At 32.8% G+C, this 19,541-nt stretch overlaps 3 protein-coding genes across 4 annotated transcripts; 1 reads left to right on the plus strand and 2 right to left on the minus strand.

Moving 5' to 3' along the window:
* Positions 1-886: 886 nt before the first annotated feature.
* On the minus strand, positions 887-4,621 carry LOC108321810 (probable serine/threonine-protein kinase At1g54610). Of its 2 annotated transcripts, none has more exons than XM_017553682.2 (8): positions 4,180-4,621; positions 3,473-4,020; positions 2,922-3,206; positions 2,488-2,805; positions 2,099-2,326; positions 1,879-1,979; positions 1,661-1,775; positions 887-1,439 (listed from the first exon to the last, which is right to left on the minus strand). In XM_017553682.2, exons 2-8 carry the CDS (start codon positions 3,779-3,781, stop codon positions 1,155-1,157), a joined length of 1,641 nt encoding a protein of 546 aa, XP_017409171.1. In that variant the 5' UTR covers positions 3,782-4,020; positions 4,180-4,621; the 3' UTR covers positions 887-1,154. The 2 variants fall into 2 exon arrangements, with proteins under 2 accessions (XP_017409171.1, XP_017409162.1); XM_017553673.2 differs by having other exon boundaries at positions 3,473-4,024.
* A 5,201-nt stretch (positions 4,622-9,822) lies between these two features.
* LOC108347627 (uncharacterized) lies at positions 9,823-12,808 on the plus strand. The gene is made up of 4 exons (XM_017587008.2): positions 9,823-10,079; positions 10,201-10,359; positions 10,804-11,052; positions 12,288-12,808. Exons 1-4 carry the CDS (start codon positions 9,996-9,998, stop codon positions 12,552-12,554), a joined length of 759 nt encoding a protein of 252 aa, XP_017442497.1. The 5' UTR covers positions 9,823-9,995; the 3' UTR covers positions 12,555-12,808.
* Positions 12,809-13,238: 430 nt separating this feature from the next.
* LOC108347636 (CASP-like protein 1D1) lies at positions 13,239-15,181 on the minus strand. Its single transcript, XM_017587020.2, has 3 exons — positions 14,805-15,181; positions 13,810-13,936; positions 13,239-13,687 (listed from the first exon to the last, which is right to left on the minus strand). The coding sequence occupies exons 1-3, from the start codon at positions 15,020-15,022 to the stop codon at positions 13,463-13,465; spliced, it is 570 nt and encodes a 189-aa protein (XP_017442509.1). The 5' UTR covers positions 15,023-15,181; the 3' UTR covers positions 13,239-13,462.
* Between the last annotated feature and the right edge of the window lie 4,360 nt (positions 15,182-19,541).

Here is a 19,541-nt window from a genome sequence, read left to right on the forward strand (position 1 = left end):
AATTTTTTTATATAAAATAGAAAATATTCAAGAAATAACCCTAACAGTTAATGTCTTTCACCTCAAAGAATTACTACAATTGTTTATTCCATTCATTTCCAGTTTATTTATACTTTTTTTACATAAATAAAAAACATTATTAAATTTAAGGCTCTTTTATGGAGAGTCCAACAATTAATTTTCTACTTTTATTCCAAACAAACAATACATATGAATCCCTCTTGTGGACCTCCATATCTCATCATGTAACTATATTTTCACTATATTTTACAAAATTTTCTATACCAATTTAGTTTTTTTTTTTATCATAGGCCCTCCTAAATTTATATCGGATCTTAAGCAAATATATAGTCTTAAGTATGCATATTATTAAGAATTTCGGCAGCATATTGATAATATTCCCATTAGATATAGAATAGAATTTTTTTTACATTTTAAGAAATGAAATATAACATTAGTTAGAATCAAACAAATAAAATATACAATATTAGTTAGAAATAACTTTTCAGCATTAAATCACAGTAAAAATATATTCTAATTGATAAATACTTGAAAAAAAAGGATATTCCTCTTCAACATAAAACCATATAACGTGATTACATAATATTAATTTTGATTCTTATTCAATAGTTCCAGATGTATGAATCCTGTGGACACACACATTAGATAATCCTAAAAGATACATGAATTATAATAAATACTTAATAAAATGATTTTTTTGTTCATATACCAAATCATTTTTAATGATTTTATTTTATAGTCATAAGTATCTAAAAATAAAAAGTCGAATTATATTCTGTGGTAAAAGCATAAGTAACTAGAAGGTGAATCATGCATGAATAAGATGTGTTATACAAAGCTGAAAAAAGAATAATAAAAAAGCCTATAAATGAAAAATCTGTATAAAATTCAGCATAACCAAGATTATGCGTACAATATGTATGATCATTATACAAGATAGGGAATAAACCCTTGATCATTGAGGAAGATAAAATATCATGTAGCTCTGGGGTGCCAATCAATGGCTTTAGCAGCCAGAAGCAAGAAAATAGAACAGCGGCACTTTTGCAGCTTCACCAAACACCAATGTTTGTGAAAAATAATTGGTGTTGTATTGAAATTCTTAAATTATTTTGAATAATCTTTGACAGCATTTATCTATAAGAGCCATTCTTTGAATGTGTGCGGCCATTCCCTGGCATGTTCTTCTTTCTTCTTGGTGCATCCACACTAGTTTCCACCAAGGGACCAGACCAGGTCTGGATATTTGATTTTGGATATGATAACTTTGTGGAACTAAATGGAACATCAGAAGGATCAAAAATTGGATCCATGTGATGTGAAGAACCCAAAGGGTACCCTATACTTCCATCTTCATGAGGAGGAGGAAACTTTTCACTCTTGCTCTTCGCATTTGCGTGTGTCACCAGTCGCCATTTCTGATATAACAGTTAAATCATTACTACAGCATTCAGACACAAAACTAAGCTCTCATATGAACCAACCACATTGTATGTATCAATGTATATTATGAAAATTTAGACAGATAGATGCAAATGAAGATAAAAGTTTTAGCAATCGCTTTATCCATAAGAAGAATAAAATATTCAGCAAGACAAAAAGTATCTGCATAAATGAATGAGGTGCTTATCTGACATACATCAATATTTGCTTGCAACTCAGCATTGGTATCTGGAATTGGAATTCCCCTTCCACCTCTATGACGTGGACGTGATTTCTTTACATCAGCACTAGTTTTGTTAACAGCTCTCAATCTACAGTCATGACAAAGCGACGTAACATGCAAACTTGGTCAGATTTTTATGCAAACAAGAATTCAAAAGATAATTGAGAGTTCTAGCAATTTAAGTTATCCACCTTCTAGCTTCTTCATCTCGCAGTTTTGTATCCATCTCCTTGCTGGGAGGATATTTTGGAAGGCTAGAGGGTTCACAGGCAAAAGGTTTTGTAGTAAAGAACTGCAAAACAGAAGCAGTTAACGTTAGACTTAGATGTAGCAATCCTTCACATATATTTTAAGAAAATAGCAGAAATAAGTGATTTCACAGGATTAGCTAGTGATAAAATTGTATCTTACTTCACTGTGCAATGCAGCTGTGGCAGTTTGGCGTTCAGCTGGATCAATTGCAAGAAGGGTCTCAATCAGTGGTAGGGATGATGCTGGGAAATTCTTAAATGTCTCTTCTATGCACCTCTTGTATGATTGTCGGGGCTTAAAAATGGTAGCATGTGGAAGCTTCGATTTTTTCCAATATTCATCAGAGGGAGAACCACAAAGCTTAAATATCTTATGTAGCTGCTCCACCTATGAAGCACGGTGGATATGTATCAATAAAATCAGAAGCACAAACCTCACAGCATGTGTAACAAACTCTTGCACCATTTACTAGTAAAGTGAAAAGTCTAATGTTCTTGAAAGGTTCTCCAAGAGAAATTATAAAATGCAATGAATCATTCAAAGATTACCTCGGTTCGACCAGGCATAATAGGCTTGCCAGCCAACAATTCAGCAAGAATGCAGCCAGCACTCCAGAGGTCCACTCCTACATCGTAATCTGTGGCTCCAAGCAGAAGCTCTGGAGGTCGATACCATAAAGTTACCACCCTGCTGGTCATAGGGTGCCTTTGATGAGGATCAAAGAAGGAAGCTAATCCAAAATCAGCAATCCTAAGAATTCCTTCATTGTCAATTAGAAGGTTTGACCCCTTTATATCACGATGCAGCACATGACGGTTGTGACAGTGTTCCAGTCCAGAAAGTAGCTGATGCATATAGCATTTAACCTAAAACACCCACCCAGACATGATCAAGAAAAGAAGTTCCAAATCAGAAACAGAAGACTGATTTGAATCATAAATTTCAACCAACCCCAGTTCTTGATTTTACAATATGTAAATACCTGAGACTCTGTGAACTTTACTGTTGGACTTGTAGCAAGTCCAGCCAAATCATGATCCATGTATTCAAACACAAGGTACAAACTGCATGACATCCTTGAAGTCACTAAACCTTCCAGTTTGACAACGTTGGGATGATCCAGATGGCGCAGAATAAGGATCTCTCTGGCCATGAATTTCACACTCTCCGGCTCTAAATTGTCAAAGCGGACCTTCTTTAGGGCAACAATTTTCCCTGTCAAAGTGTCCTTCGCTTTGTAAACATTGCTATATGTACCTTGTCCAACCTGATGGAAAAATAGTCCAAAAAGGCCAGTCACAGACCAGATATTTGTTAACTTTACCAGAACAAACATTTCAATAGAAGGGCTTTCAATTAATAACTTACAAGATGACAGAAAAAACCAAATCACAGAATTCTTATTGCTAGATGTTGCTTACATTTGAAAACAAAACAACATAAGCAATAAAATCTTCAAATTTGAAATAAAAATAACCAAGCTCCACATACCTGAACTGGAAAAGAAAGCAAAGCAGTCATTAACCTCCATACCTTATTCAGCTTTTCAAAAGTGTCAGCTCTTCTAGGGATCAACCCATTAATAGCTTCCCCAGCAACCTTGGTGAGCCAAGAGGGCCACCCTGCAGCTACTTGCTCACCATGTACATGGTTAGGTGGATTGCTTAACCTGGGATTCGGCTTCGAAGATCGCCTTCTCTCCCCCTTTGAGGGCTTGCTCTTTTCCTCTTCTCCACCCTCCTTCACATTCCCACCGTTCTGAACAGCACCCTCTTCTTCTGCGCTTTCAACTTTCACTTCCTCTCTCCTCTTCGACGCTCCTTTCCCAAACACACACCCCATGTCTCAAAACACTCATTTACTCAACCCCGTCTTTTCTTCTTCTTCTTTTTCCCCTTCCTCCACCTCACATTCCCTCAATTGCCACAACACCATTTTCCCTCATTTTCTTGCAATTCAAAACGCCACAGCGAATGAGAATCAAGCCCTAACAGGAGTTTCCCCCCCACCAATCTCAAAAAGCTGAAAGGGGGGTTTTGAGTTTCAACCAAGGGAATGAGCAAATGTAAATTCAAAAGACCCTAACTTTTCCAGACAAAAGTGAGAATGCAATGATTTGGTGTCACCCCACAAGTTGCAATGCAGTCAAAGAAAATGAGCTTATATCAGTCAGACATCCACAGCAGAAAAGAAAAAGCAGAAAAAAAAAAACAGTAAAATATGACCAGCTTTTCCCCCACCAGCGAAGTTCCTTTGTTTCTTGCTGTTCCTGCTCTGTTCTCGGAAGTGGGGTTTTTTTTTTTTTTTTTTTTTTTTTTTTTTCTGTTAACCCCTTTAAAGTGTATGTAGATATGGATGGATACTGAGTTAGATCAAGGTTGTAAAAAACAGTAAAATTCTAGGAGTTTGGAGCATCCCAGATTCAAAGATTAATGTACACAAAAATGATGTCTCGGAAACTAGAAATTGAGATAAAATAATAATGTGCGGGAAGGATCTGCTATGCTTTTTCCCACTTCACTCTCACACACTCACAACGTTGTAGTGTCTTTACATACAATTTAGTTTCGGATTTTTGCAGCACTGGGTTTGTATCCACTAAGGAAACTTCCATGGAAAAACTATAGAGAGAAAAATCAAAGACACGTGCCCTGGACACATATAATTATTTATTAAGCTTGATGATCAACGACCACAGTGAAGTTTATATTAATTTTAACATGCAAAAATATGACTGGTTAAATGGCATGGTGGGTCCTATATGTTCTAGCAACTAAACTAACTTTACCTCATCATGGCTTCCTTCCTTGGCTATTACATATCTATTTGCTTTGCTTTTTTCGTTGGAAAAAGAAAGAAAAGTTGGTCATTCACATTGCAAGTGAACACAATGCAATCAATAGCTATCGCAATAGAGAAATAAAACTTTAATTATAGTTCATGTATAATGATAAAAACACCACAATAACAAAAATATAACAATATTACATGCATTACATCGAAGTTGGTTGATTGCTTTAACATGCAGCTTATTGTCAAAGGAGACAGTTGGCTTGAATCGTACTTTCTCTGCTGGTTTGGTTCTTAGTCATTGGTGATAAATGCGTACTTTATTACGCTCTCTGGTCCTGTTTGGACCTTTTGTTTGTGCTAACTTGGAACTTTGTCGGGTTCTCAAAAATCATGTAAAAAAAATATATTTTGTAAATGATGTGAAAATGAATATATGGTTAAATAATTAAAATTAAAGTAAATGAGAGAAAAATTTAAAATTGTGTGGTAAAGGGCAATGGCATAGGATATATATGGGAAATTTTGTGAGCCACAGTGATTGATGGGAAAAAATCGTAAAAAATGTGGTGAAGTAAGCAAGAGTGTGATTGGTTTACATTATAGTAACCCAGTGAGTATTTTATTGGCAAAGGACAGGTAGAAGAAAACAAGGTGGTTAAGATAGGTGAGCATAAATTGACCTTAAGCATTTTAATTTGCCCCCTTCAATTATATATGTGTGTGTTACATAAATGATGAGATAGATTAGGCAGCAACATTTTCCAAAACTGAGAAAATTTGGTTAGTTGGACATGGAATCAAAATTGTACCTAGTACTGAGGTAACATGATTGGGAACCTGCAAACAACTATGTTTAGTTGTTGTTTGTCTGCTATCACAGAATGAACTTCACATTTCTATACACTCCACGATATTAATTTGGTCACTTATTTTCATCTCTTTCTGCTGCGTGGGAGTTAAGTTTTGTTGGATATTCAATGCCAACTAAAAAAGATGGAATATAAATCAATGCAAATTTCATTTAAAAATCAATTTCGTACAATTGAGTTAAATTTAAAACGTTATTTGTATATGAAAGTGAATAACATAAAGTATTTTTCTTGCTTGACGATAAAAAAGTGCTAAAGAATTTATCTTTTTATTGAATTTTACTATATTCACTAAAAGCAAAGGGTATAATATGAGATTCCACCATCTATGAGGTTATTTTTAAAAAGATATAGTTTTTGCAGAAAATGACCAGGAACCAAAAGATTCTAAAGAAGAAGAAAAAGGTTTGATTTGCAAATTGACCAAATTAGTGGCATCTAAGTGTTTGTTACAAAAAGATTTGACTCCTCCCTTGTGTATTAAGTTTAGACCATTATATTTATTTATTATGATAGATTTTATGATAATGATTTTATTATATGTGGATAAGATGTTAGTTGGTATAGTTTCAATTGTAAGTTTGATGAGAAGAACTTCGAACCAACCAATAAAACTTTAGGAATGTGAATGTATCCATAGATATAGTTAAAATAATTTATTTATATTAATATTTTCTTGAATAATTTGATTTGAATTATATCAAAATATAATCATTAGCATATGTAAGTAAGATACCATATCTGTATTTGTTTCATAAGCAAGTAGTTAAATATCCATATTAATAACTCCAAGTATTTATTAATAATATTTATTTAATATTTATTACAGATTTTGATCAACCGATATGAATTTTATTGTCATCTCTAATAGGAGGAGCACTAAAGTATTTATTCAAGTTACATGATGTTATAGTTTTGTCTATTAAATAAGTTTCAGTATACGATAATAACCCATAAGATCGATGCTACATGAATTTAAAGGTTAACGAAGAAACTCAAACACAAACATTAAAAAATTCATATATTATGATTGTGATAGTAAGACTATCCTGCACATATAAAGAATATTATCTTTCATTTCAAGAAAAAAAATATACATAGGCGTACGCTACCAATTTTTTGAAAAACAGTAGAAGAAAAAAATTGTGAATATAGAAAAAAAAAGTTCACTAATAAAAATATAACAGATGTTATGACAAAGTTAGTATTTTAGTATTGACAGAATTCAATATTTAAAATATAAATAACATGAATGAGAAAGAATTATGAAAATTTAAATAATTTGATTACATCCTTAAGTAAGATAATGTGATAAGAGAAACCGACGCTATACAAAATAGAAACTAACGTTGTGCATGTTGCAATATTGAAAGCTGCATGATCGATGTCTCTGACAGTTATTTATAGATGTGAGAAGGTCCGGGAATTGAAGAGATGGCCATTCTGTATGAAAAATTGTTGTATTTGGAATTCAGAGGCAAGTAACACATTTGGAACAGAGTTTCATTTGTGCATACCATGGAACAGAGTTTCCTTTCTGTACTATCTATGCACTTCATCTTTCAATATCTCTGTCTCCCATGTTTGCTTTCACTCTCTCTGTGGCTCTCTCTTTCAATGTTTATGTTTTTTTTTTGTATGGAATATGAAAATATATTCGTATATATTATATTTATGTTTGTGCCACACGTGCCATGTTTTTTCTATTTATGTTTCGTGTTTGTATTTTTTTATAGATCAGAGCAGACACAAAACTACAAAATAGAACGGGCTTGAGGAGATATGCAAGGCCCAAACAAAACTGCAACACAGGGACAGCCCTCAAGGGCCCAGCTCCACGCTACCGTCATAACTCTTCCCTTGACAAAAATTCATTTAATATCATTTACGTCAACGGCTTTGGTAGGTTTGTTTGGGTTATGATTCATCAATTTTTTAAGCATGATTTGTCCTCAGAAATTTGACGAACCTAACTTTAATGATCCTTACGTCTAGAAAAAAATTGAATTTCAATTATTAATTGAAAGAGTGCTCTAAAAGAGACATAACTTTCAAGCAATTAGTGAAGAGATAAGAGGTAGAGACCTGCACTCCATTCCATCACTCACATGACCAAAACAACAGATGCATGTTCCTCTACGCTTCTTCTTTCACATACTCAAACTCATGCTTATCTCTTAATATTCATCACTGCAGAGACACTTATTTTAAATTAATTGTATTTAGATTTTAAGATGATTTTATATTGTATTGTATTTTTTTATTTTAAATTATTTTGAATTATTTTTTTAACATCATTTTAAATTGAAATTTATTTAAATTTGAATTAAAATAAATTATTATTTTTTTAAAATTAAAAGAATTGTTATATTTTAAATTAACAAAAATTATAATTAAGTGAATTATTAAAGCAATTCATTTAATCCTCAACCTATAATAAATTAAACTAATTTTCTTTTATTTACTAATAAATAAGTCTAAATAGTCAGCAAACCAGACTAAATGGATGAACACTTTTACATCACTTAGATAAAAGTAAGTATAGTTTTATTCATCAAGTGTAAAGGTTACATTATCTTTTATAGTTGTGTGAATTTAGATTGAATTTTATAAACAACCACCAGATAATGAATTTTGAACTGTAATTATCCTACATATGTAAGTAAAACGAGTACAAAAAAATATTAAAGTTTAGAAGACACTCAAATTGTATTAAAAAACCAATTTTAACGAGGATGCATGAAGATTCCTTGAAGGAAAGAAACTTGAACACGTATATTTATTTTCAACTGTCCAAGTAAACATAAAAAAAATAGGTTTAATGTCTCGGTAGGTCCCTATTTTCGGCGTGAATCTCAAATAGGTCCCTTTTCTTTTCGGCGTCTCAATTGGCTCCCCATTTTTGTAAAATTGTAACAATTAAAGGCCTACCGTCAAATTGGACAAACGGCCGTTTAATTGTTTATTACGTGGCATGGTAAGTGTTTTCAGTAATCATAGGTGGAATTAAAAAAGAGTTTTGTATTAAAAACTACGAGGTTAAATCAGCTTTAGAGAAAGGGCACAGTGGGAATTCCCACTTCATCTTCCCCTCTCCTTCTCATACACTACCCGAGTTCTAAAGCAGAGAGGATGAACCCGAACATGTTCCGCTTGAGGAAGCCATGGGTCCTGCGCCTAACAGTGCGCGATTTGTGATTGTTGGGTTCTTCTTTGCAGGTCTGGTTTTTATGCAGGCTCGATTGTAGAGCGGGAAGGTGCGGTGGCGTGTGATGGCTGCCATGGAGGTTGGGCAACGGCGAGGAAGCTCGCGAGGTGAGGGAGGTTAGTGGTGGTCGCGGCATGGTTGGTGAAGATCGCGAGGTGATGATCCGAGATGAAGGTGCGATTGGGTTCCGAGAATGGAGAAGATGAAGATGGTTGTGCCAAGCTTTCGTCAATGGAGGAGAGGCGCGATGAAGGTTGCGGTGGCTGGTGCGTGTTCGATGATTTGCGTGTGAGAAGAGTGGTGTCGCGGCGGCTGGCGTGGTTGATGGTGGTGGAGAAGAGGACGGTGACTTTGTGCGACGGCGGCGAGATGTTGGTGATGCGAAGACGAACTCGCAGATGGCGGTCGTGGTGGCTTCGAACCCTTGCGCGAAGGAGAAGGAAGGTAGCGGCGGTCTTGGTTGAGGCACCGTGGTGGTCCGTTGATGCGCCGGCGAGAAAGGAAGGAGATGATGTTCTGGCCGTGGTGACGACTTGCGGCATTGGCGGGAGCGGCGGAAGCGCAACGGGCGGCTAGGGTTAGGTTTTCTGTGGGTGGAAGATGATAGGGCTGACGTGGCGAGGTTGAAGAGAAGGTGTTTGATAGAAAGTCAGTGCGAGATGGGAATCATAATCAGTTTTCCCACTATGCCCTCTCACTAAAGCTGATTTAACCTCATACTTTTTAATTGAAACTCTTTTTTAATTCCACCTGTAATTACTGAAAACACTGTTCATGCCACGTAACAAACAATTAAACGGCCGTTTGTTCAATTTAACGGCAGACCCCTAATTGTTACAATTTTACAGAAATGGGGACCCAATTGAGACGCCAAAAAGAAAATTGACCTATTTGAGATTCACGTCCGAAAATAGGGACCTACCGAGACATTAAACAAAAAAATATTAATACCACTTTTGCTGTTACACGCCATTTTCAACTGTGGCAAAGGACATTAATTAAAAAACAGAGAAAAAAAAACTCAAATAGATCAGAGAAGCGGTGGATTCCTTCTCGCCAGTGATAGGTGTTGGTTGAAATTGGACAAAGGATGTCATTCCCCTTTTTGTCCTTTTCATTGTACCATTAAATCAACACTGCAATCGTCGAATGAACATAACACTGTTCATTCTATTTGCTGTTTCAAATGAACAAAGGAAAATCAGATTCTGTCTCCATCTTCAGTTCCCTTCCTGAAGATGTTGTCCTCAAAATTGCTTCGCTGCTTCAGGTTCCCTTTTACATTTTTTTATTCTGATCACGAATTCCGATTCTCCTTAGATAGGAAAGCTTCGATTCTACTTGACCCTTTTGTTTCGTTTTCAATTTGGTGCAAAAAAACCCAAAAAAAGGTGCGGGATTTGTGTGCCTTAGGTTGTTGTTCGAGGTTCTGGAGGGAACTCTGCTTCTCGGATTGCATTTGGGAGTCTCTTGTCAGAAACAGATGGCCCTTACTCTCTTCCTTCCATTTCCCTTCCTCTTCTACTCTCACTCATTCTCCCAATTTCAAGGTATTCACTGATTCTCCCCTTTTTGGAGGAACACCCTATTTGTTTTTCAACCTTAATTTATCAAAGTTTGATACTTCTCTTTATTGGTTTCTGAATTGGGACCTCTGGGTATCGAAGCCTTAAATTTGTTATTTATTTTGTGTTAAACTTTTTTGTTAACTTCGTTGGAAAGAACTTTGTCCCCTGCGATTGAATTGAGTAAATAGAACATGCATCAGTAATGTAAAAGGAAAAAAAAAATACACCATCAACGAAATACAAATTGTCAGGAACTGTACTTCTATTAATATTTGCTAGTTACCTCAGAAGGTATCATAACATGGTGTAAAAACCTTTTACATTGTCACTCTATAGAGATTAAACTCCACCGAATTATTGTTACATGGTGCTGATGATTTGATTCTTGGATGTGTGGTAATTTTTTGTTTGGAAATTGGGTTGCAGAAGTGGAGGAAATTGTACTTGGATAGGCACGTGGAATTGGGAGTGAGAGCAAGGTCTGTTGTGAAGTTTGTGGAAGCTTGCTCACCTTCTGAATCAGTTGAGGTTGGGGACCATCTGAAAGCTGTTGACACCCTGATTGGTACGAGCTTTGGGTTTGAAGACGTGCAAAGGTTCTTGTTCGACCCTCAAATGAATGTGCTGATTAACTTGGTTGGGGTACACTATTGCCTCACAACCCTTGGGATTCGGGTATTCCCATTCTTTGACACCCTATTTTGGTTTGCTTTGTGGGTCATGCTGACTAGTATCCAAGTTAAGGAATAAAAAATGAGGGTTTTGTTTGAACAACCTTCCCCATAAAGGTTTCTATGAGAGAAAAATAAGAAGAAAAATTGAAATAAATTTCTCCATAAATTAAATCAGTTTACATGTTAGCTAATTTGCACAAACTCTCATATAGTTCTCTAACTTTTTAATTTTTGCATAAGTTAATTTTAATTTATAGAAAGACTTGTTTCATTTTCGCTTTCTATTTTTTTCTTCTAAAAGCATTTATGAAGATGTTTGTCCAAATAGATACTAGAAAGCTTTGATTGCAAGCTACATTGGAACTCATAGGGTAATGCACCTTAATTTTCTTTGTTTTTTATGGAGTTTAACTACATACACTCCTGTTTGTGATCCAACACATTTTAGGTTAACTTAATGTCACTTGGTAAAAATTTGGATGAGTACTTTTACTATGCACGGGTTTATCAAACTGCACCTTTGGCATATTGGCAATGGTATATATGGTACTTTTATTCGAAGCAAGGGTGCAACTGGAAAACAAGAGTAAATATGGTTTGACATTTGCCAAATGTGAATCTGAACAACTGTTTGATTGCATTAGTGGAGTTTATTCAAGTTTATCTAATGTAAACATCGTTGCAAAATTTATTGTGCTTGTTTAATTCATCACATTTAATTAAGACCGTTAGTTATTGTTTCTTTAAAGCTTCAATTTTTTCGTGCCTATTCATAATCTTTGGTCAATCAAATAAAATATCTTTTTATCAGTTTAATGCAGGGACGTAATATGAAACACTGATTAGGAAAAAAATCCGTGACACATGCTCAAAATTACCTGTGTGTGCATTTGTTGCATTGTTCCTAAGTTTGCATCTTTAAAACCTTTAGAAATAAGTGATGTCTTTTCATATCTTACCTGTTTCTTTTTCCTTTAAATTCCATTCCTATTCTTATCCTTCCTTAGAGAAATAAACAGGATAAAAGTGAACCATGATCTGTAATATGTATTTTCCCACTTCTCCCAAGAAGGCTTTTACCTGGAAGTTGTTATATATAAGATAGTGCATTGCATAGAACATATAATCGAATAGATGTCTGCGTCATAGTTATATGAACTTCGTTCATGTGAACCCTTTTGGAGGAACTGACCAGAGTGGTATGTATTTAATATATGTAAGTGTCTTCAATGGCAGGGTGATAATCTTGTAGAAACTCTTCGGACTCATGAGATCTCAGATCGGCGTGTCTGTGTCAAGTGGTGGAAAGTTGGTAGATGGTTCTATGGCTTCCGTATGAGGGATGAAACACATTCTCGGTGGGTTTCTTTGGCAGATTTGGCAGCAGAAGATGATGAACATGTTTTGGGAGTGCTTCGCCGAGGTACTATTCATGAGGTTTTACGTGTTCAAATCTCTGTGATTGGTCGTAAATCAGCACATTGGTCCCACAGATTGGAATAGAAAGTTATAGGGAGATCACATAAGGCAGTGATAGCTATCAGTAATTCAGTTTCATTGTGTATAGTTTGTTTTCAAACTCTGTTGTCGTAATACATACAAAGAATGTCATCAAAGATAATACAATAACAAGTTCATAATGCTTATTGGCATATTTGAACTTCCAATCTTGTTGTATATAACTATGAATTCACAAACTTGATTTATGGCAGCACCTTATAAAATAAATAAATAAAAAAGGCTTGAAGGTTTGTTTACGTTACTTGTTACGCTGATTTAGTAGTTTTGTTGTTGTATACAGATACTGCAAATTAGACCTTTCATTTCATGTGAATTATTCTCAAGCTGATTGTGATAGCTGACCACAAAACGGGTCCTTTTTAATGCTTGGACATAACCTTCATGCACCGTTAACATTTTCTCTTTATTCTTGGTTATTGGATTTTAGTTAGTATCCTTTCAAAGTATTAGAAGATAAACAGAATTGGTAGTGTTTTATTCGTTGTAGAAAATGCTATAGCTTGCGTAGGGAAAATGCTCGTTTTGTGGTTGAGAAGTGTAATCGTTAGTAATTGCAGCATTGGCTTCTAATTCCAATGACTTTACTCATATATTACACGAATGTAATTAAAGGCTTTAATGCATCAGTAACATGACATTCTATTTGTATTTTTGTGGGAGTATGTATAATGAAAAATTTGAAATCATTTATAGCACGAATGTCATGTAAAGTAATACAACCGAGTCTTCAAGGGGAAACAGATTTACAAAATAATCAACACAACTGAAGCAACACATCAAGTCATCTACACACTCTTAACAATTTCCGACCACACTAACTTTATAAACAATGCAACTATAAACGAAGACGTGAATAAATACGCAGAATGCACGATCCATGTTCTTTCCATCTACTTGGGAACTCGACTATGAAGGCTGTAAGCTGAAATCCAAATGAGCAAGACTGTCACAATGCTTCCAAACAAAGCCACTGCTACGGAGGCACCAACATGTCTACAGAACTTATCATAAACATTACAAATTTTGTCCCAGTTCACATGCTTGTTACCCTTCAAACCCACATACGCTACACCCCCAGCTGTGCCTATTGCTGAGGCTATTATCCCCAATATAAGCTGCAAAGAAGCATGGTCATTCAATCATTTGTTATGCTTTTGATGTATATAAATGAAAGCAAGCAAGTTGAAGAAAAGAGGAATTGCAAAGGTGAAGAAAAATGGTTTATTGGATTAATTACCGCATCCCATAAGATAAAGTAGAGGAGCAACTTTGCTTTAAGTGCTGGATTTTTAATGGCATAGAGTGATGCAAGAGTTGTAATGATACTGTAAAGGCCTGCAACGGACAAAGCAGCCACAAAGTATCTGCATGTATGTACACATTACGTGTCAAATGGCAGCTCCATAACAGCAAGGGGTATTAAGAAGACTTGTTTGAAAAAAAGTATCCGTGAGAATAATCCATTATGTACTAATAAATAAGCTGATATTGTATATGCAGATGGAAGACTTTTGATTTATAAATACAATAAAAGAATGCCTAAAGATCATGACATCAGGAAATTAGAACAGAGGTAAAACAATAAACATGCATCATGGACGACTTTGACTCATCCTTATTATGGCTTGGAACTCGTCTAAATTTAGGTGCTACATTAAGTAACAAAACGAGTACAAAAAACTAAGGTTAAGCATGAACAGTCAAAGCTTACGAAGCACGACGGAAGTTTAAAATTTCCATGCCTGTTCACAAAGAAAAATACCAATTTCCTGGAAGCACTTTGTCATATGGTGATATCAAAAAGTAGATAAAATTTCAAAGTTTTAACGTACGCCAACAATTCCCCACCAACCATTTCTCATCGAATATTAATATATGTAACACTGAAGAAAATCAACAAGTTCGTCCGAAAAGGTTTTCTGACAATACTTTTGGAAATACTATGAAAAACAGAAAGAAAGCAGAACCCTAAAATGGGACAAAAATAATACATAGATAGCGTTGCTTCTTCCTTTGAAACCCCATCTAATGGCTGAAACATTGGAACCTGTATGTCCTTTTGTCGTTTACATCTAATTAAGGAAGGTAGAAGCATCCCTTATCTGGGTCTACCAATTTCTGGCTAGAAACATAAGCACAAACCTGGATACCCCTACATCCCTATTTAACTCTCATAAAGTTAAGGACTTTAATTTTTATCACATATAAGGAAAGGTTGATGAGCTAACTTACACAAAGGCTGGTGAGTATCTGAACTTGGCTGGCCGTGGCCGGGGAAGATATTTAGTTTCATTACCAGTGACAATCACCACAACAGACACCAATGATGCTGCAAACAACAAAAACCTTAGGATGACATCAAACTTAAATAAATCAACACCAACAGCTGCATGAGCTGATGAAGTTGGTCTGCTGTATTCGGTGTCTACAGGTTTGTCTGTAGAAGCCATGTTGGTTTGCAGTGTAGCTTGCTAACTTGGTTTTTTTTATAAGGATATGGTTGAACAATGATATTGTGCAGATATATATAGGTGGATAGGGACTCGAGGAAAAGGAAATGAAAGCAGAAAAGTTTAAAAACAAAATGAGTTGGAGTTTCCTGCACGTTAGAGTTGGTTTGAACAGTTGCTTGTTAGTTGGTGTGGACGTGTGATTGTATGAGCCTCGCACACATCATGGTCTAATGTTAGAATATTTTATATATGTGGGAAATCTCAAGCTTTTCATATGGAAAATCAATATACATAATGTAGACTTTGTTTCAAACAACAGATATTTCGGGTTGGCAGCTAAATAACTTGCTTATTGTAATCTTAGATTCTGATTTTGTCTGTATTATTATATGTTCATTTGTCTACACTGCATAGACAATTTGAGTGTTACATCTATGACCACTTGGTTGGTAATTTCTGGTTGGAGGATAAGAACTGATTGTCTTAAGTGACATCATGCAGAACATGTTAAATCAATCATTTTGGTTTCACCCAATCATGATTTCTACAAGTTTATCCAGAATCAAAGTTGCAGTTATAGCATAGATTCTGATTTCACCCTCATTATATATAGAATTAATAGACTATTACTGTGCTAATTGATTTTGAGACAAACACTTTTACACAAAGCCATCACCACAATAATTTGGTGATAAACAAAGAGATAAAGAATGACTAGACATCACAAACCCTGAACAAGTTAATCTTAAATTATAGAAAAAGTTTGGTTCTTCATAAAAGCTTTATATATTTGTGATGATATCTGTGATTTCCTATTTTCTGTCTACAGACATGAAATTAAAAAAAACAAAAACACGTACTCTTGAAAAGAATAAAAAACAAATTGTATATATCCAGTAGTTTGAAATACATAAGTAATTTTGACTTTATTTTGTCAGTCAAAAGATGAGATATTTTTTTTTGTAAATTTGACTGGTATATAAAATAAAGGGTTGTATTACAGAGCATGAATCGGCATGTTAGTTAGAGTGAAATTGGATTCAGAATTTCTGAATAAGATTTTACATGAGTCCTGAAAATACTTTATTAAAAATAATTAGTTAGCTATTATTCTTTGATAATACTATAGAAAATAAAATAGTATAATAATTAATTGAAAGTTGAGATTATAATAAAATACTATAAATCAATTTAATTTATAGGTATACAATTTTTTCCAAAAATATTTAATAAAAAATTATTTCCTTTAATAAAAAGGTGTTGATGTGACACAAAATAGATTTTGTATTGAATATTTGTTTGAAAAATTTTCCTATTCATATAAATTATTAAACTGTTACAATTTTAAATTATTATCCTCGTTGTCAACAAATGTGACTACACATATTTTTTTAAGTGCATTTTCCCATTCAAAAGGAATTTTTTTTTCATATATATATATATATAGTCTCTGAATTACTTATGAAACTTAAGATTATAGAGTCCAGGGAGAATTTTATATAATAACTTTGATTTCGCAGATTCATAGAAAATATTACAATAAAAAAATACCCAAAGAACAGTAGAAAAATATATATATATCCATATTGCGTGCTTGTGTAAGTTTTATAAACCTTCACCTTCGTCTTGAAGATAAACATAGAAAAATATTATACTCCGTATAAAAATACTATATTCAATTAGAAATCTTTTATATATATATATAAAGAAAAAAATAATGTAAATTGCGCGTGGCTGCTGCATGTTCTAGAAGCTTTTTCTTTCCTTCTTGATTTTTTGGTGGGTCATGTAGAAGAAGCAATTGTGGAATACTGTATTCTTTTTCTTAATTTTATCAACATACTTCGATTATTTTTTATATTAATAATTTGTTTGAGATAGCTTTATGTGAAACATGGAAAACATAACTAAAGCTTGTAATTATCTTATAATTTTCTATGGGTCTTAAAATATCTTAAAAAAAACAAAAGAAAGTGAAAAAGAGTAAAAGGATCTCCTTTTTCTTCTTTCAAATTTTCTTTTCTTTTCGTTGTTTCATTAATTTACACAAAAGCATTTACCTGTAATGTCTGCCATGTATGAATTTGAAATTGGACCATGAAAAAGGAAGCAAAGGAATTCAATTATGGGTTCTACAAATGAAGAACATTAATTGAGGAATGTCGTGTGGATAACGTCACAATGGGATAAGTTTTAAGTTTGAAGTTGTAGAAATCTTCCATATATAAGCATGTTCCCATTAAGTATGAACACAGCTTACGCAATCGAATTGACAACTGGTTTTGGTCATCTTCATCCAACTCAATCACCAAGTTCCTATATTTAATACAATTATTCAATCAATGCCTTCAAATAAACAGCAAAGTTGACCTATACATTGTATTCAATATACTAAACCAACATGAATTTTGGGATTATGAATCATCAAGTGTTTCACCATAGAACTGGAAATGTCTTTATCAATGCTTAATATGTTCAAGTTTCGTGAAGATTGAAGTTTGACATATACTATTTTTAATAATAATATTATATTAAAAGTGTCGAATTTGAAACGTTTACTTTGTAGAATTGGGTTTCTCCAATAATTTTTTTTACACAACTGGATAATTAAGAAAATGAATTATTTATTAAATTAACAATACATTGAAGTTTATGGTAAGAGTGCATTTGAAAAAAAAATCATATTTTTTCACTTCTAACTATGATGCCTACGTTAGCGTTCTAAAGGTGAAGAAAAATAAACATCCCATTTTAAGCCTAATTAATATTTTACTCTGGAATAAAATATAAACAAAAATATTTAATTTACACCAGTCAAAAAATAGTAAACATCACTTAATCTCATTAATCTCAATTTAAAATGGTTATTTTCCTAAAACCTCATTAAAACTTGATGTCACGAGTAAAAACAAATATAAAATATAACCATTATTGAATAAAGTTTGAGTCGTGCTTTATATTTTAAAAAATTATTTATCGTAGATTTTATTTATATGATAAAATTGCATTTATTCTATGTAACTGGCATGCTATATTTTTTAAATTTCAATTGTCCTATTTAAGTTTTCAGATAATTTTTTTTGTTACTAATAAATATTTTATTTTTATCAAAAATTAATAAAGACAAAATAATAATAATAGATGTAATCACAATATAGATTTCATCAAATCATAAATTACCATCTTTGATCCCTTTTTTCTTCCCGAAATAATTTTCATATTTCTATTAGTATTTTTTTTTCATAAAGTTAATGATGTCATGATAAAGTGAACTTTTTAAATCAACATTATCCCAGTATATATAACAAACTGAAATATAAAAAGCCATAACCTAGCAATAACAAAAACAAAAGTAATTGTAAGAATTATAAATAAAAATACTATATTTATAAGAACTAAATATAAAAACAACATATTTAAAGAACTAAAAATAAAATGTATTATATTTAGAAAGAAAAATTTAAGAATCACAATAAAATTAAATGACAAATAACTTGAAATAGAGAAAGATAATTAATATCTATAATGATTTATATAATAACCATTTATATTATGAAAATAGATAATATGATAATTAAATTTAAAAAGTTGCATCTATTTTGAGACTATCTTTCTTGTTTGATTTTTTTTTAAAATTAATTATGATTGTTAGACAACTTAAAAGGTATTTATAATAATTTTTAGTTTCTAACACTATCTCATAATTAAAAATAATTTGAAAGATAAAGTTTACGTCCATTTTGTATATTATGAAATTGACTTTTTTATAATTAATGTAAGATTTCTAACACACTTTCTCAAGTCGAGATATATATATCTCGAGTACTAGACTATACAGTAATAATGATTTGATAACAAGTGATACAGTAAACCCAAAAAATAACAAATATTATTATGATAGATTCAAACTCATGGATCTGGTATCATGTTAAGATGTAAATTTTAATTTTAACTCAATCTCACACAATTAGCTTCAAAATGAGATTTGCATTAACTTTATATAATAAAAAATTATCTTATCTCTAGTTAATACGAAATCTCCAACAAATAATTCACTCAATCCATTTTTTTTCTTTTACTTAAAAAATTCTTTTATGAATTTTAATCTTTAATATATTCTTAAATTGTTGCCATTAGTCTCACGTTTTTAAAATATTTAGAGTAATATGTCATTGTGAATTAAGCTCACCAAAACATTTAATTGTGTCTTCAAAATATAAAGGAAAAATAATAGGAGCATTAATCAATATAAAATTATAGTTAAAAATAAATAAAACTTGTTGACAAAGAAAATTTTGTTTCAAGTGAAAATGTTAATATCATAAATGAATAGAAATGTAGTATGAAGAAAAAGTCTACAAATAGGACGTTACCGCTTTCCATAAAACAAGAAAATGAAAGGCACATGTGAGAGATAAATCAAATACAGCATTTAAATGAAGGGGTTGGCAAGTATATATGTCCCAAACCTTAGGTAAGATTATGATTTTTGTTATTCAATCTTTTTACTAAATTA

The sequence above is a fragment of the Vigna angularis genome, chromosome 1, assembly GCF_016808095.1.
Source record: "Vigna angularis cultivar LongXiaoDou No.4 chromosome 1, ASM1680809v1, whole genome shotgun sequence".
NCBI classification, from domain to species: Eukaryota; Viridiplantae; Streptophyta; class Magnoliopsida; order Fabales; family Fabaceae; genus Vigna; species Vigna angularis.

Bases quoted from the DNA above. Each gene is read 5' to 3' on its own strand.
- LOC108347636 (XM_017587020.2), bottom strand. From the start codon at position 15,022: ATGGCTTCTACAGACAAACCTGTAGACACCGAATACAGCAGACCAACT. The intron at 13,937-14,804 runs GTAAGTTAGCTC...ACATACATGCAG, and splicing joins AGATACTCACCAGCCTTTGT to ATACTTTGTGGCTGCTTTGT. The intron at 13,688-13,809 runs GTAATTAATCCA...GCTTCTTTGCAG, and splicing joins ACTTTATCTTATGGGATGCG to CTTATATTGGGGATAATAGC.
- LOC108347627 (XM_017587008.2), top strand. From the start codon at position 9,996: ATGAACAAAGGAAAATCAGATTCTGTCTCCATCTTCAGTTCCCTTCCT. The intron at 10,080-10,200 runs GTTCCCTTTTAC...ACCCAAAAAAAG, and splicing joins AAATTGCTTCGCTGCTTCAG to GTGCGGGATTTGTGTGCCTT. The intron at 11,053-12,287 runs GTATTCCCATTC...CTTCAATGGCAG, and splicing joins TCACAACCCTTGGGATTCGG to GGTGATAATCTTGTAGAAAC.
- LOC108321810 (XM_017553682.2), bottom strand. From the start codon at position 3,781: ATGGGGTGTGTGTTTGGGAAAGGAGCGTCGAAGAGGAGAGAGGAAGTG. The intron at 2,327-2,487 runs GTAATCTTTGAA...CGTGCTTCATAG, and splicing joins TTATGCCTGGTCGAACCGAG to GTGGAGCAGCTACATAAGAT. The intron at 1,980-2,098 runs GTAAGATACAAT...TCTGTTTTGCAG, and splicing joins CAGCTGCATTGCACAGTGAA to TTCTTTACTACAAAACCTTT.